Genomic DNA, 13,685 nt, shown 5'->3' on the forward strand with positions numbered 1-13,685 from the left:
CAGCAGGGTTGCGGGACAAAATAGAGGGAGACTTGGACAAAACAAGAAATAGAGCGGGGTTGCGGGACGTGGGGTGGAATGAGGGGTGGGGGAGGATGCATGGAGTGGACAAGATGAATGCAGAAGCAAACCAAGGAAGGAAAAACTGGAAATTTGGAAAGAGGTAGGCAGTGGTTTAACAGGTGTAGAAAATATCATTTTGGATTGTGGATTATCTGATATGGTGGTGAACAGCTGGCTTGAAGACCTGGAGGGAATAATGAGATTGAAGAGCATGTGGAAGTTGGTTCCACAGGGAGGAAAAAAGAGAAAGGAAGGAGTGAAGGTGATCAGTGATTCTGGATTTTGGAAGTTTCACCAGAAGAGAGGGTTGCTGTCAGGCTGTGCGCGTCCTGCAGAAACATGGGGCGATGGGGGTGGGGGAGCAGAGTATGGTGAGGGTAGAGGGTGCAAAAACAGAAAGGAGGTGGTACAAGATAGATGCCAGGTGGATAGGAGTTCAGGTGTGCCAAGAAAGGACATTGCAGAATGCAGGATGCCCAATCAACTGGCTTTGGAGGCCAATTTTGAAATGTGGCTTGCCCAAGAAAGATCATGGCTGATAGCGAGAACCAGGAGTTTGAACGACTGAACCTCAAGAGGATTGTTTAAAAAGTAGATCGAACAGTTTGCCAGCCAGTCCTTTCAGAGAGGGACAGTGAGAGAGTGAGATTTGTCAGGAGTGAAACACATATTCCAAATGTTTGACCAGCTTGTGTTTTTATTGATGTCTGAAGGGAGGGAAGAGGTGGCAGCCTGCCTGTCAGAAGGATGAGGGATGTCACGGCAGAGGGTGCAGTCATCGGCAAATAGATAGAGGATTTTTCAGAGTCAGAAAGATTGTTGATGACATTTTATTTTTTAACGTCTATACAAGTTCCAAGAATATTATGTTTATAAACTACTGTGTACAAATAGAATGTCAAGTCGGCAAATAAACAAAATTTAAAAATTCAACAAAATTGCATAGATACTTCTAGTTCCTGTACATAGGATTAAACACAAGTTACGATACAGGTTTCTCCAACCACTTGCGAGTATGTGTGCATGCAAATACTGGTACATATGTCATGTACCTGCTATATGAAAAGCACAAATATGAATGGTACATGTAGAAATGGCAATTTGTCAACAGACATCACTGCTCTCCATTAGAAATTAGAAAAAGCATCGTTTCCCTCCTGCAAACCCCTCTCTCCAGCAGGGGTCACTGGTTGGAACGACTTGCACGACTCCACATGTACAGGAGGAAAATCGCAAATAGTCTCCCCACACTCACGGGAAGAGATTGGGGAGATTTATTTTATTTATTAACCATGACCCAGGTACCTCAAACGGAGGAAAAAGTTGGTCGAGGTCGGCCAGTGTCGTTTGAATCCATACGGAACAGACATACAGATCGACAGACATTGCCTTAATTCAGTTAGATACACAATGACGACCAAAGCGCATGCCATATGCCATGACGTCCAACAAGGTGATGGACTCGATATGCATGCTGCTGATGACAGGCTGAGGAAAGCATGGAATCGCTCACTGAGATCATTGATCGTTTTTTTGTTTTGTTTTGTTGTAACCTGGAGATGGGGCCATTGAATGGAAGGAGTGAGATGACGCCAAGCACACAAAATACCAGCAAAATACAGTTTCACACCAGCCTGATCGGATTTCTCTGTGCAAATGCCAAGTGATCAATACAATCACATGAAGTTCACTGGCAAAATAACAAAAGTGCAAGGCCCAAGTATTTTACAAGTGAATGTCAAAACATTCAAAATCCCCAAATTTCTTTCTACTTTTTCATATTTCTCTTTGTTCATTCCAATTCTTGCTTCTTTATTTTTCTCTTTCTTTATCTGTCTTCAGAGAAGTGAATTCTTGCAGAATTTTTTTCTTTTTTCTGTTATGTTCCCTTGGCCGCACTTGAATGGGTTTGGGGGTTGTGGAGGAGTGGTTGAAACCCGAATCCTATCGAGGTTCCTCCTGATGACTCCATCTTTGCTCTTTCCTTTCTTTTTTTTTGGTTCCTTCTAACGATTCCAAAACAGTATTTGGTTTTCTGTTTCACTTAGAATATAATTTGAAATCGCACTGAATTTGCATATTTTTGACAACTCAGTAGCAGATAATTATACAAAACAATCAAACATACCGGAACTCAGGGACATCTGTTGTGCATGAAGCACTTGTGCCTATCGTGTGGAACAGATGGGACATCAATGGCCTCCAGTAATTTGTGAGCTTCCAGGCTTCCCTCCCCCATGCCCCACATATGCTCAATGCATGCCCAATGTCCTTCCCATTCCCACTCGAAACGCATCGACAAAGAAAAATGCAAAGGAAAAGCTTCAGCAAACAGTGCAGTGGGGCAATTATAATATAGCCGGGTGAAAATGACATGCAAAAGTGAACCACTCCACCAAAAAAGGCAAAATTAACATGCAAGCTGGAGGGCAATGAAAAAACAATTCTCATAATGGAGCCTCGTCTTGAGTTTGTGCTTGTGCCATTAATTACAGATTGTGTGGTGTATGTTTTGCACAATTATATATCAAAACCATTGATTTTTTTTAAAGCCCTGCTTAATATTTAGCACACCGATACTGTTTCAATCCCCCAGTGGTACCCACTTAATAAATTGCAAGGCCAAGTAGTGTTCCTTTGAGTAGAAATTCTGGCCCAAGGACTCAATTTACACTCATGAATCATCCGTTTATTATGTACATAGAAAGGAGAGAGGTGAGGCGAATGAGGGAGGTGTGAGGAGAAATTGAGAAATGACGAGTTTCCACTCAAATATGCTTGGATGACAGATTCTGACCCTGGCTGAGTCATATCAAAGACAAAATGGTGTGCTCCACTTCCTCGATTGATGCTCATTATTCAGAGGATAGAGCACAGATAAACGGTGTGGGTTGGCATCAAATGGGGGAGGGTGGGGAAGATTTCTCTTCAATTGCTCTGCTGACTACAAAGAGGGGGGGAGGAGGGGGAAATGGCATCACACGATAGCATCGCCTGATGCAGAGTCCTCTGTGAAGTTACATCACTCCCCAAAGGTCACCAGCTGTTTCATGTTTATTTGAAAAAGGTCACGTGCTGTGTGTGTGTGTGTGTGTGTGTGTGTGTGTGTGTGTGTGTGTGTGTGTGTGTGTGTGTGTGTGTTATCTCTATCTGAGGGTTTCAGGAGGTGGAACAGAGTCCTCCCCAGACCCAAAGTTTCCAACTCCACTTCGGTAAGGGATCTCGGTTCATGGACCAACCTGTTCAACTTTTTCAGAGTTTTGTTCCAAGGGCTCTTTTCAGGAACACCACCAAACCCCAGATTTCCTCCAGTTGTCGTTAATTTTTAGCTCATATGGACCAAAGTTCAGGGGAGCTTATGCAATGGAGCATCGTCCATCCTTTAGTCCATCATTCAGGCCGTAAACACTTAAAACTTCTTCTCCAAAACCGCTGATGGGATTGCGACCAAATTTGATACAAATGATATTTGTTGTGTTGTGACTAAAGTTTGTTCATGGTATTAAAAAAAATTATCGGGGTCTTAGTGGGCGTACTTTCTTTTATATATATAGATAGATAGACATAGAAAAATATATAGAAGAATATATAGAGGGAAGATGATGATGTTGAGAGCCAGAGGTCGGCTAATTGAGTACCAGTTCACTGGTAATTCCCTGCTTGTCGTTAAAGGCGGCACAAAGGGTTGGCGTCAGGAAGGGCATCCGGCCGTAAAACATTGCTTCAAAAAGGGGACCGAAAAACAACAACTACCACGGTTCCCGAAAAAGGCCAACCCCCGCTTGCGGGGAAAAATGGCCTCTAAAGGTGGTTTTTAGTGGGCGTACAGGTGGTCAACGTGGGTCCAGGTTTGACCTATTCTAAATCGGGGTACACACCGTGATCATTCATCCCAGCAAGGTGGTACTCAATTTGCCGACCTCGGAAGGATGACAGGCTGAGTCAACCCCCCTGGCGTTAATTCAGCGATCGACCGGGATTCGAACCCAGGATCCCAAGCCGGCACCCTAACCGCTAAGCCAACACCATTCATTCATTTTAGTGGGCGTACAGGTGGTCAAAGTGGGTCCAGGTTTGACTACCCAAAATAGGTATTTGCTTTCTTCTCAGAAACTACACACACGATTTCGATGAAACGTCACCACAACCTTCATCACCCATGATGTACCAATGTTTGTTCAAGGCATTAGAAAAATTGGGGTCTGAGGAGGTACATTGGGTGGGGGGGCTTGCCCACCAAAATAGTTTTTTTTTTTGTTGTTGTTTAAAGTCTTATGATTATGTTGGTATGATTCTACATGCTGCCCTGTCTTCTAGCAACCATTGAAATTGGTTTAAAATACATTTAGTCATTGCAGTATAATGTTTATTCCACTAGGTGAGAGCCAGGGGTATTGCCCCTATGTTTAAAATTCTCAGTAAGGTTCTTCTTTATCGTTCTCGTTGCTCCTTTTATCACTGGTACAATTTCGACGCTCTTCAACTTCCAAGATCTCTTGACCTCATTTTTGAGGTCCTGGTATTTGATCATTTTCTTGAATTCTGCGTTATTTAGGCCAAACTCACTGGGTACTGATTTCTCAATCAGCAATGTTGCATTTTCCTTTTTGCTCCTGAGTACTCGGGCATGTGTCTATCATTGGTTGTTATCTCCAAATGCGTGTTTCAGAAGGTAGAACGGAGCCCTCCCCGATCTCGATGTATGCACCTTCGTGTGTGTGCACGTAAGTTGCTTTTGCCTGCTATCCCCACATGTGTGTAAGCTTCAGGAGATGGAACGAAGATCTACGAGGTCTCAAAGTATCCACCTCCTTTAGCGTGTGTGTGTGTGTGTATATATATATATATTGTCATGCACAATATATATGTACACAATATATTACTGTACAGCATGTCACACATAACGTGTGCACACAATACAATATGTGTATAATATGTATGTCTATAATGTATAATAATAATAATAATGTGTGCATGCAATACACAGCACAATATGTCACACACAATTTGTGCACATCATATGATGATATACAGTATGTGATGAACACAGCATATGATGTTACGGAAAAACGTTTATAAACCATAATATGCTCGGATGACAAATTCGAAAAGTGTCCTCAGACGAATCGTGCACAGCATATGTCACGGAAAAACGTTTATAAACCATAATATGCTCGTATGACAAATTCGAAAAGTGTCCTCAGACGAAGCCTGCATGAAGAAAGAAGAACCACCTTTAGAGGCCATTTTTCCCCGCAAAGCGGGGGTTGGCCTTTTTCGGGCACCGTGGTCCCCTTTTTGAAGCAATGTTTTACGGCCGGATGCCCTTCCGGCCGCCAACCCTCTTGGTCGCCTTTTACGACAAACAGGGAATTACCAGTGAACTGGTACTCAATTTGCCGACCTCGGAAGGACGAAACGTGCATGCATATGTGCAAATTACGACCCATGTATGTGCGCACGTCACCGCCACCAGCAAGCCCCCCCAATACCAAACAGAACCCTCCAAATCCCGAAGCATCCATCCCCACCCCAGCGAGGCACCATGAATCATGTCTCCTCATCCGTTCTCAGTTTCCCTGTCCGCCATCCCCAAAGTGGCCGATGGTGGCTCTTCCTTCTTGATCTCTTCCATCCCGATCCCATCCACCTCGGTCTCTTCCTCCAAAGCTGCCATGTATGATCCAGGACTGGAACTAACCAAGCTAGGTTCCCAAAGCTGCTGTACACTTATGAGCCACCTCATTGAACGGCATGGCACCAGGCACCTCAAGTGCATCTCGGTCTACCACATCCTCAGCGGACGCAGCCCTGCAAGAAGAGGCCCACCAAGACTCACGTCCTTCCACCTGGGTCCGCCAAATCCCAGACCTCAACGCTCGACAACCTGGATCCGGAAAATCCCAGGCCCACCCATCTGGCAGCATGCGGCCCATGAGTCCCACCAAGCCTCAAGGTCAAGCCGCATCTCAAAAGCACATTGAACGGCGCGACACTGGGCATCCTGCACACATCTCGTCTCATCAAAGCTGAAGTTTTTGGGTCAGTACCCACTACCTTCAAAACTGATGTCTTTGACGCAGCCACTGGCTCTGTGTCCCGGGAGAAAGGGAGGTGACACGATTGGCAAATCATCCTGTCTCCCTTGTCGCCACCATCTTCTTGTGTGTGTGTGTGTGTGTGTGTGTGTGTGTGTGTGTGTGTGTGTGTGTGTGTGTGTGTGTGTGTGTGTGTGTGCAAATGAAATGCAGTTTGTGCAACAGCTTTTTCATGTGTGTTAAGACCCTGCAACAACAACACACAACATGCATTTTAAGGCCATTTTCCCTGCTAGAGCGGGGGTTAGCCTTGCGGTCCCCATGACAATCTTCTCCATTTTGCCCTATTTTCTGCATCTCTCCTTGTTAACCCCCTTGCCCGCATTTCTTCTTCCACCATCTTTAGCCAAGTCTTTCTCGGTCTTCCCCGTCCTCTACTGCCTTCTACATTCATTTCCATCACTCTTCTCAACCAGTTCCAACTTTCAACTCTTTAGACGTGGTGTTGGGCTAGCGGCTAGGGTGCCAGCTTAGGATCCTAGGTTCGAATCCCGGTCGATCGCTAAATTAACGCCAGGGGGGTTGACTCAGCCTGTCATCCTTCCGAGGTCGGCTAATTGAGTACCAGTTCACTGGTAATTCTCTGTTTGTCGTAAAAAGGCGACAAAAAGGGTTGGCGGCAGGAAGGGCATCCGGCCGTAAAACATTGCTTCAAAAAAGGGGACCAACAAAAACAACAACTACGGTGCCCGAAAAAGGCCAACCCCCGCTTTGTGGCGAAAAATGGCCTCTAAAGGTTCTTTTTTTTTTTTCTCCACCAGTCACTTTCATCCTTCAACATATGACCAAAGCATTTCAACCTGTTCCTCTTCACAGCATCAATCACAGGCTCTATTCCCATGTTAAGACCCTGTAAATTAAATAAATATGGGGAAGTAAAGGTGGGAGAGAATATGTGTAAAGGAAAGAAAGCAGAGAAGGGGCATGGAATGGAGGATAAGTAGGGTGTGAAAGGGTGAATTTCACCATACTTTTATTTGCAATAAATAGATGGCACTTTGCAAAATCCACCACAAAACATTACAAACCTTCGTCACTGCTATGCCAATTGTCATCACAAAACCAATATTGCAGAACCAATTTAAAACTACTCAGCAAGAAATACAAACAGAAAAAAAAAATTGTAAACCTGTAAAGGGAAGATGCCTCATGTGCCTCGATGGGGACAAGTCGAGCAAAGATATCTGGCCCAGTGACATTTGGGTCTGTAGGTTGGAAGGGCAGTGCCTTCACAAGGGGAGCACCTGCAATGAAAAATCCACTGGAAATATATTTTGGGACATGCCCAATGAACAATGATCAGCAGTTTTATTTTTACAATTATATTTAAAAAATATATATATATATTTTGCTCATGGATTCATGAAATATCTGATTTTAGTAACAAATATATTAAGTGATATGGTTACTTAGATAACATACAGAGGCTGACAATTGCAGAAGCAAAGACAATTTCATGGTCAACAATAAATTAGTACATAAATTACTTCAAAAACTAAATTTTTCAGCAATGTAGGATGTGAAGTTTTAACTTTTGCCTTCAGCATCCACCAATGAAGATTACCATACAAGACAGTATGTACAGGCAGCCCTTGTCACCTTTGATGGATGGCAGTGAATCCGCAGGGGGTACAGTGTCATGGTAGATAAAATCATTGTCTTTCTTCGCAGAGTTGTATCTACAGGAAAAAAAGTATTGCAAATTGTATGCTCACAAAATAATGAGAAGTTCAAATATTTGTGGATAATTTGAAAAGTTTGCTAAAATGCTTTCTTTTTGTTTTTGCTAAATACATTTTTTCATGATTGCTTAAAATAACAGTGTTTAATCAATAACCAAAATATATCCCTCACAAATTAGAAGAAGCATGAGCATATTCTCTCTCAGCCATCACAAGAAAACATATGGAACTTTTTAATTTGCTTGCTCTCGATCGCAATCATTTCTCTTTTGAAGAAACTTCGTCATAGAAAGTAATATTACATGCAAATCTGAGTTTGAAAGTGGAATTTTTTTTTTAAAGAAATTTTTGCAAAATGATTAACATTTAAATACAACAACAACAACAACATGCATTTTAAGGCCATTTTCCCTGCTAGAGCGGGGGTTAGCCTTGCGGTCCCCATGACAATCTTCTCCATTTTGCCCTATTTTCTGCATCTCTCCTTGTTAACCCCCTTGCCCGCATTTCTTCTTCCACCATCTTTAGCCAAGTCTTTCTCGGTCTTCCCCGTCCTCTACTTCCTTCTACATCAATTTCCATCACTCTTCTCAACCAGTCACTTTCATCCTTCCTCAACACATGACCAAACCATCTCAGCCTGTTCCTCTTCACAGCATCAATCACAGGCAATATTACCATCATCTTTCGCAATTCATCATTTGTCTTCCTCTCTCTCAACGATACTCCGCACATCCATCGAACCATTCGCATTTCCACCCTTTCCAGCCTTCGTTGCTGCTCTACGTTCATTACCCATGTCTCGCTCCCATAAATCATAACACTTCTCACACATGCAGCATACACCTTTCCCTTCAGCTTCAGCGACACTCTCCTCCTCATCAGCACGCCACTCAGTTCCCGAAACTTCTTCCATTTTAAATACATTTAACATTTAACATTTAACATAACATAACATTTAACATTTAAATACAGACATATCTAATTTACATAAGTATTCAACCCCTTGAGGCAATACGTCATAGAAGCGCCTTTGGCAGCAATTACAGATTTGAGTCTTCTTAGATACGTATATCAGCTTTGCACATCTGAATTTGGGGAGTTTCTCACATTCTTCCTGACAAATTTGCTCAACCTCTGTCAAGTTGGATGGGGAGTGTCAGTGAACAGCAATCTTCAAGTCTTTCCACAGATTCGCAATGGGATTCAGGTTTGGGCTTTGGCTAGCCCACTCAAGGACTTTCAAGCTCTTGTTGTGAAGACATTCCAGTATTGCTTTAGTTGTATGCTTTTGGCTTTGTCCTATTGGAACGTAAATGTTGGCCACAGTCTAAGGTCATTTGCACTCTGAATCAGCTTCTCCGCAAGGATTTGCCTGTATTTGGCTCCATTCATTGTTCCCTCTATCCTTACAAGTCCCCAGTCCCTGCTGCTGAAAAGCATTCCCATAGCATGATGCTGCCACCACATTGCTTCACAGTAGGGATGGTGCAAGATAGGTGATGACATGTGCTCAGTTTCGACCAGACGTCATGCTTTGCATTCAGGCCAAAAAGTTAAATTTTCGTCTCATCAGACCACAGAACCTTTTGCCTCATGCTCTCTGAGTCTTTCACATGCTTTTTGCAAACTCCAGGCATGCTATCATGTGCGTTTTTCTCAAGAGTGGTTTCTGTCTGGCCACTCTACAATAAAGCCTAGATTTTTAAAGTGCTGCAGAAGCTGTTGTTCTACTGGCAGATTCTCCCATCTCAGCTAAGGAACTCTGTAGTTCTGTCAGAGTGGTCACCAAGTTCTTAGTCACCTCCCTGACCCAGGTCTTTCTTGCCCAGTTGCTCCATTTGGTCGGACAGACAGCTCAAAGCAGAGTTTTGGTCGTTCCATATTCATCCCATTGCCTAATTATGGAGCTCACAGTGCTCCGAGGAATTTTTTAATTTTTTTTTGGATACAAGATCAAGGCTCATGAAAGAGCGAACATTAATCACACAAAAAGTCAAACTGACACATAAAACACAAAACAAGGGGAGCGGTAGACAAGATGGGGAGAGAGGGGGAAGGACACAAACACAACATTTGGGAGCAGGGACATCAAGAGAAATTTGGGAGGGAGAGGGCTTGGGGGGAGGTGGAAGAGGTATAAAACATATGGACACTGCAAGGACTTCCAGAAAAGAAGTTGGAATTTCAAAAAAAGGGTATTTGGGGTGAATTAGAGGGGGTAGAAAAGATCAAGGTTTTGGATGGGGGGAGATAAGAGATGATGGTGAACAGCTGTTTTAAAGACCTGGACAGAGGAGTGGGATTGAAGGGAGTAGGAGAGTTTGTTCAAGGGGCGGGAGAAAAGGGGAATGAAAGAGTGAAGGTGAGCAGAGAGCCTAGATTTTGGCAGTTTAATCATAAGAGGGTTGCTGGCAGATCTTGTGCGACCTGGAGGAATATTAGGGAGACAGACCACAGAGAGCTGGGGGAGCAAGGCCGGAGAGGAGTCGATAGAAGACAAAGACCACCAACCTGCCTGCTGTGAGTGAGTGAAAGGCCCTCAGAGTTAGCTTCACCGCAGGAGATTCCAATGATTCTGAAAGCTTTGGTTTCAACAGCGTGAAGCCGAGCTCGGTGTGAGTCAGGAGCACCGGCCCGAAGGGGAGAACAGTATTCCATTGAGCTGCGGATGAAAGCCTTGTATGTGGTGAGGAGCTCAGGTGTGCCAACCAAGGAAGGACTTCGCACGACGGAGGATGCCCAGTCGGCGACTGGCTTTGGAGGCCAGCTTGGAAACGTGGTTTTCCGAAGAAAGATCATGGCAGATAGTGAGACCCAAAAGCTTGAGCGACAGAACTTCTTGGAGAGGATTGTTGTGAAAGTATATGGGAGGGTTTTCCAGTCGGTCTTTTCGGAGAGACATCGTAAGAGTGTGAGATTTGTCAGGATTGAAAGACATGTTCCACTTGTTTGACCAGTCTGATTTTGTCCAGGTCTGCAGAGAGTGAGGAGGCTGCAGACTGCCGATCTGAGGGATGAGGAATGGAGCGGCAGATAGTGGAGTCATCAGCAAAGAGATAGAGGATTTTCCAGAGTCAGAGAGATCATTGATGAAGACCAGTAATAGCACAGGGCCCAGAATACTACCATGGGGATCTCCGGCCAGAACAGGAAGGGGAGATGAGAGAAATCCATTCAGTGCCACATGTTGCCTTCGACCAGAGTAAGTCGGCAAGCCATGAGTGGAGGTTTCCATGGATACCATAGGAGGAGAGTTTGGTGAGCAGAGATATTGTAGATATTGTGTCATTTGGGACACAAAGGAGTACGTGCCAGACCGTATCAAAAGTACGTGATATGTCAAGGGAGACAGCTCTGATTTCCTGTTTGGCATTGAGGACCTCCACCCATTGTTGAGACAGCAGAAGCAACATGTCCAGAGTAGAATGACCTGGTCTGAATCCAAATTGATGATCAGAGATCAAGCCATTGGAGAAGAGGAAGAATTTGATATCCGAAGCAATGATGGATTCCATGACTTTGCTGATAATTGGGAGCAGGCTGATTGGTCTGTAGTTGAAAGGATCTGTTTTTGCACCTTTTTTGTGTAAAGCGGTAATGTTTGCTGATTTCCAAGATGCTGGCAGATGACCTTGAGCAAAACAGAGGGTGAAAAGAACAGAGAGATGGTGAGATAGAGCGGCAGAGCAGGATTTTAGGACCTGTGGGCTGATGCCATCTGGTCCAGTTGCAGAATCAGAGTAGAGGTTTGACAAAAACTTCCCCACCTTGTCAGGAGAGGACACAGAGTCCAGGAGGAGTTGGGTTCGACTGGGAAAGGTGGGAATAGAGAGAGATGGGTTTGGGACACAAGATTTTGAGGCAAACACAGAGATGAGGCATTCGGCTTTGTCACGTGCGGTGTCAACTGTGTAGCCATTTGAGGAAAGGGAGGGGATGGAGGGGGAACAAACACCAGAAACGGATATGACCAGACACCACCAGGATTTGGAGAAAGGAGACAGGTTTGAGAGTTCAATCTTGAGTGTGGAGAGATAGTGCTTCCTGGCACTCCTGAGGGTAGACACACACTTGTTCCGAGCTTGGTGGAAGGAACTGAGATTGCCTTCAGTTGGATTTGCCTTCCAAGAGGCAAAGACAAGTCGTTTCAGGGCAACTGCCTCACCACAAGATTCAGTGTACCATGGATGGGAGGAAGGGTAAGACAACTGAAGACGAGATGGGATAAATCTGTGCATGAGAGAGAGCAGTTTGCTTTGGAAGAATTCCCAGGAAGAATTGATGTCAGAGGCAGTAGAGATGGGAGACCAGTCCAGATGATTGATGGCTGCTTGCAGACCGTGCCAGTCAGCCTGAGTGAAATGCCAGACTCGTCGGCGCTGAGGAGGCTCTCTGAGAATGGCCAGAGAGATGTCCACTTTAACAAGCACATGATCAGAAGAACCGATTGGAGCAGAAGAAGAGCAGCAGACATTTGCAGGGAAGTTCGTCGTAACCAAGTCTAGAAGAGAAGATACTCCATTGACTGATATCCGGGTCGGGAAATTGAAAGATTGTGTCAGTCCCAATGAGTCGCAGAAGTCCTTTGCTGAGGTGCCATGGCTGGTGAGAGAGGAACCCACACCCAGCCAGCTGGCCTGATGACAGTTGAAGTCGTCACAGATGAGGAAGAGAGTTGGGGTGAGTTAATAGAAGTTGGTCCATGTTGTCTGACAGCGACATGTAAATGGAGTCATCACTGTTTGGAGAACGGCACAGAACACCTACAGTCACGTGAAAAAGTAAGTACACCCCATGTAAAGTTTTGATTTTTCAACATAGCTATTTGATCTTCATTTCAACAATATTGATAGATAAAAGTGATAGAACACAACAAATATCATGAAACATTTACATTTTGTCGTCCATTGTATAAATTAAATAAACAAATGCAAATTTCGCATGTGGAAAAAGTAAGTACACCCTTGGCTCTAATAGGTGGTATTGCCCCCTTTGGCAGAAACAACCTCAAGTAGGCATCTCTTTTTCACTGTCTTCTAGTCTCTGACATCGACTGGCAGAAATTTTTGCCCACTCCTCCATGCAGAATTCTTTCAGCTGTGCGATGTTTGAGGAGTTTCTTGCATGCACAGCTCGTTTCAAATCCCCCCACAACATCTCGATGGGATTTAGATCCGGGCTTTAACTTGGCCATTCCAGACCCCTCCATTTCTTTCTTTTCAGCCATTCCTTGGTGGCTTTACTGGTATGTTTAGGGTCATTGTCATGTTGCAAGGTCCACCTTCAGTTGAGCTTCAACTTTCAAACAGATGGCCTCACATTATCCTCAAGCACCCTCTGGTACAATGAAGAATTCATAGTGGATTCTATGATGGTGAGCTGCCCAGGCCCTGATGCAGCAAAGCTGCCCCAAACCACAATATTTCCACCACCATACTTTACAGTTGGTATCAGGTTCTTGTGGTCAAATGCTGTCTTTGGTTTTCACCAAACATGTCTTCTGGCACTGTGGCCAAATAGCTCCACCTTTGACTCATCGGTCCAGAGCACATTGTTCCAGAAGTGCTGGTCTTTGCCTAGGTGTTCATCTGCAAACTTTAGTCTTGCCCTGATGTTCTTTCTAGACAGCAAAGGTTTCCTCCTGGCACACCTCCCATGTCGATCAAATTTGTGCAGCCTCTTTCTAATGGTAGACTCGTACACTTTGACATCAACAGTGGCAAGAGCTACCTGTCGGTCCCATGATGACATTTTGGCGTTTTTCGAGACTTCTTTCAGCATCTTGCGGTCTGCTCTCGGGCTGAACTTGCTGGGGCTGCCTGGCCTGAACAAGATGGCA

At 44.4% G+C, this 13,685-nt stretch overlaps 1 protein-coding gene across 3 annotated transcripts in view; it reads right to left on the bottom strand.

Moving 5' to 3' along the window:
- Positions 1-13,685, bottom strand: part of PTPN23 (protein tyrosine phosphatase non-receptor type 23) — a 198,878-nt gene that overhangs the window by 129,236 nt on the left and 55,957 nt on the right. For all 3 annotated transcript variants that reach the window (XM_078781746.1, XM_078781737.1, XM_078781750.1), the window contains exons 12-13: positions 7,761-7,840; positions 7,291-7,405 (exon numbers count right to left, since the gene is read on the bottom strand). In XM_078781746.1, the coding sequence (XP_078637872.1) occupies positions 7,291-7,405; positions 7,761-7,840 (195 nt within the window). The remainder of the gene's footprint in view (positions 1-7,290; positions 7,406-7,760; positions 7,841-13,685) is intronic.

The sequence above is a fragment of the Myxine glutinosa genome, chromosome 1 (assembly GCF_964187855.1).
Source record: "Myxine glutinosa chromosome 1, kmMyxGlut1.1, whole genome shotgun sequence".
Taxonomy (NCBI): Eukaryota; Metazoa; Chordata; class Myxini; order Myxiniformes; family Myxinidae; genus Myxine; species Myxine glutinosa.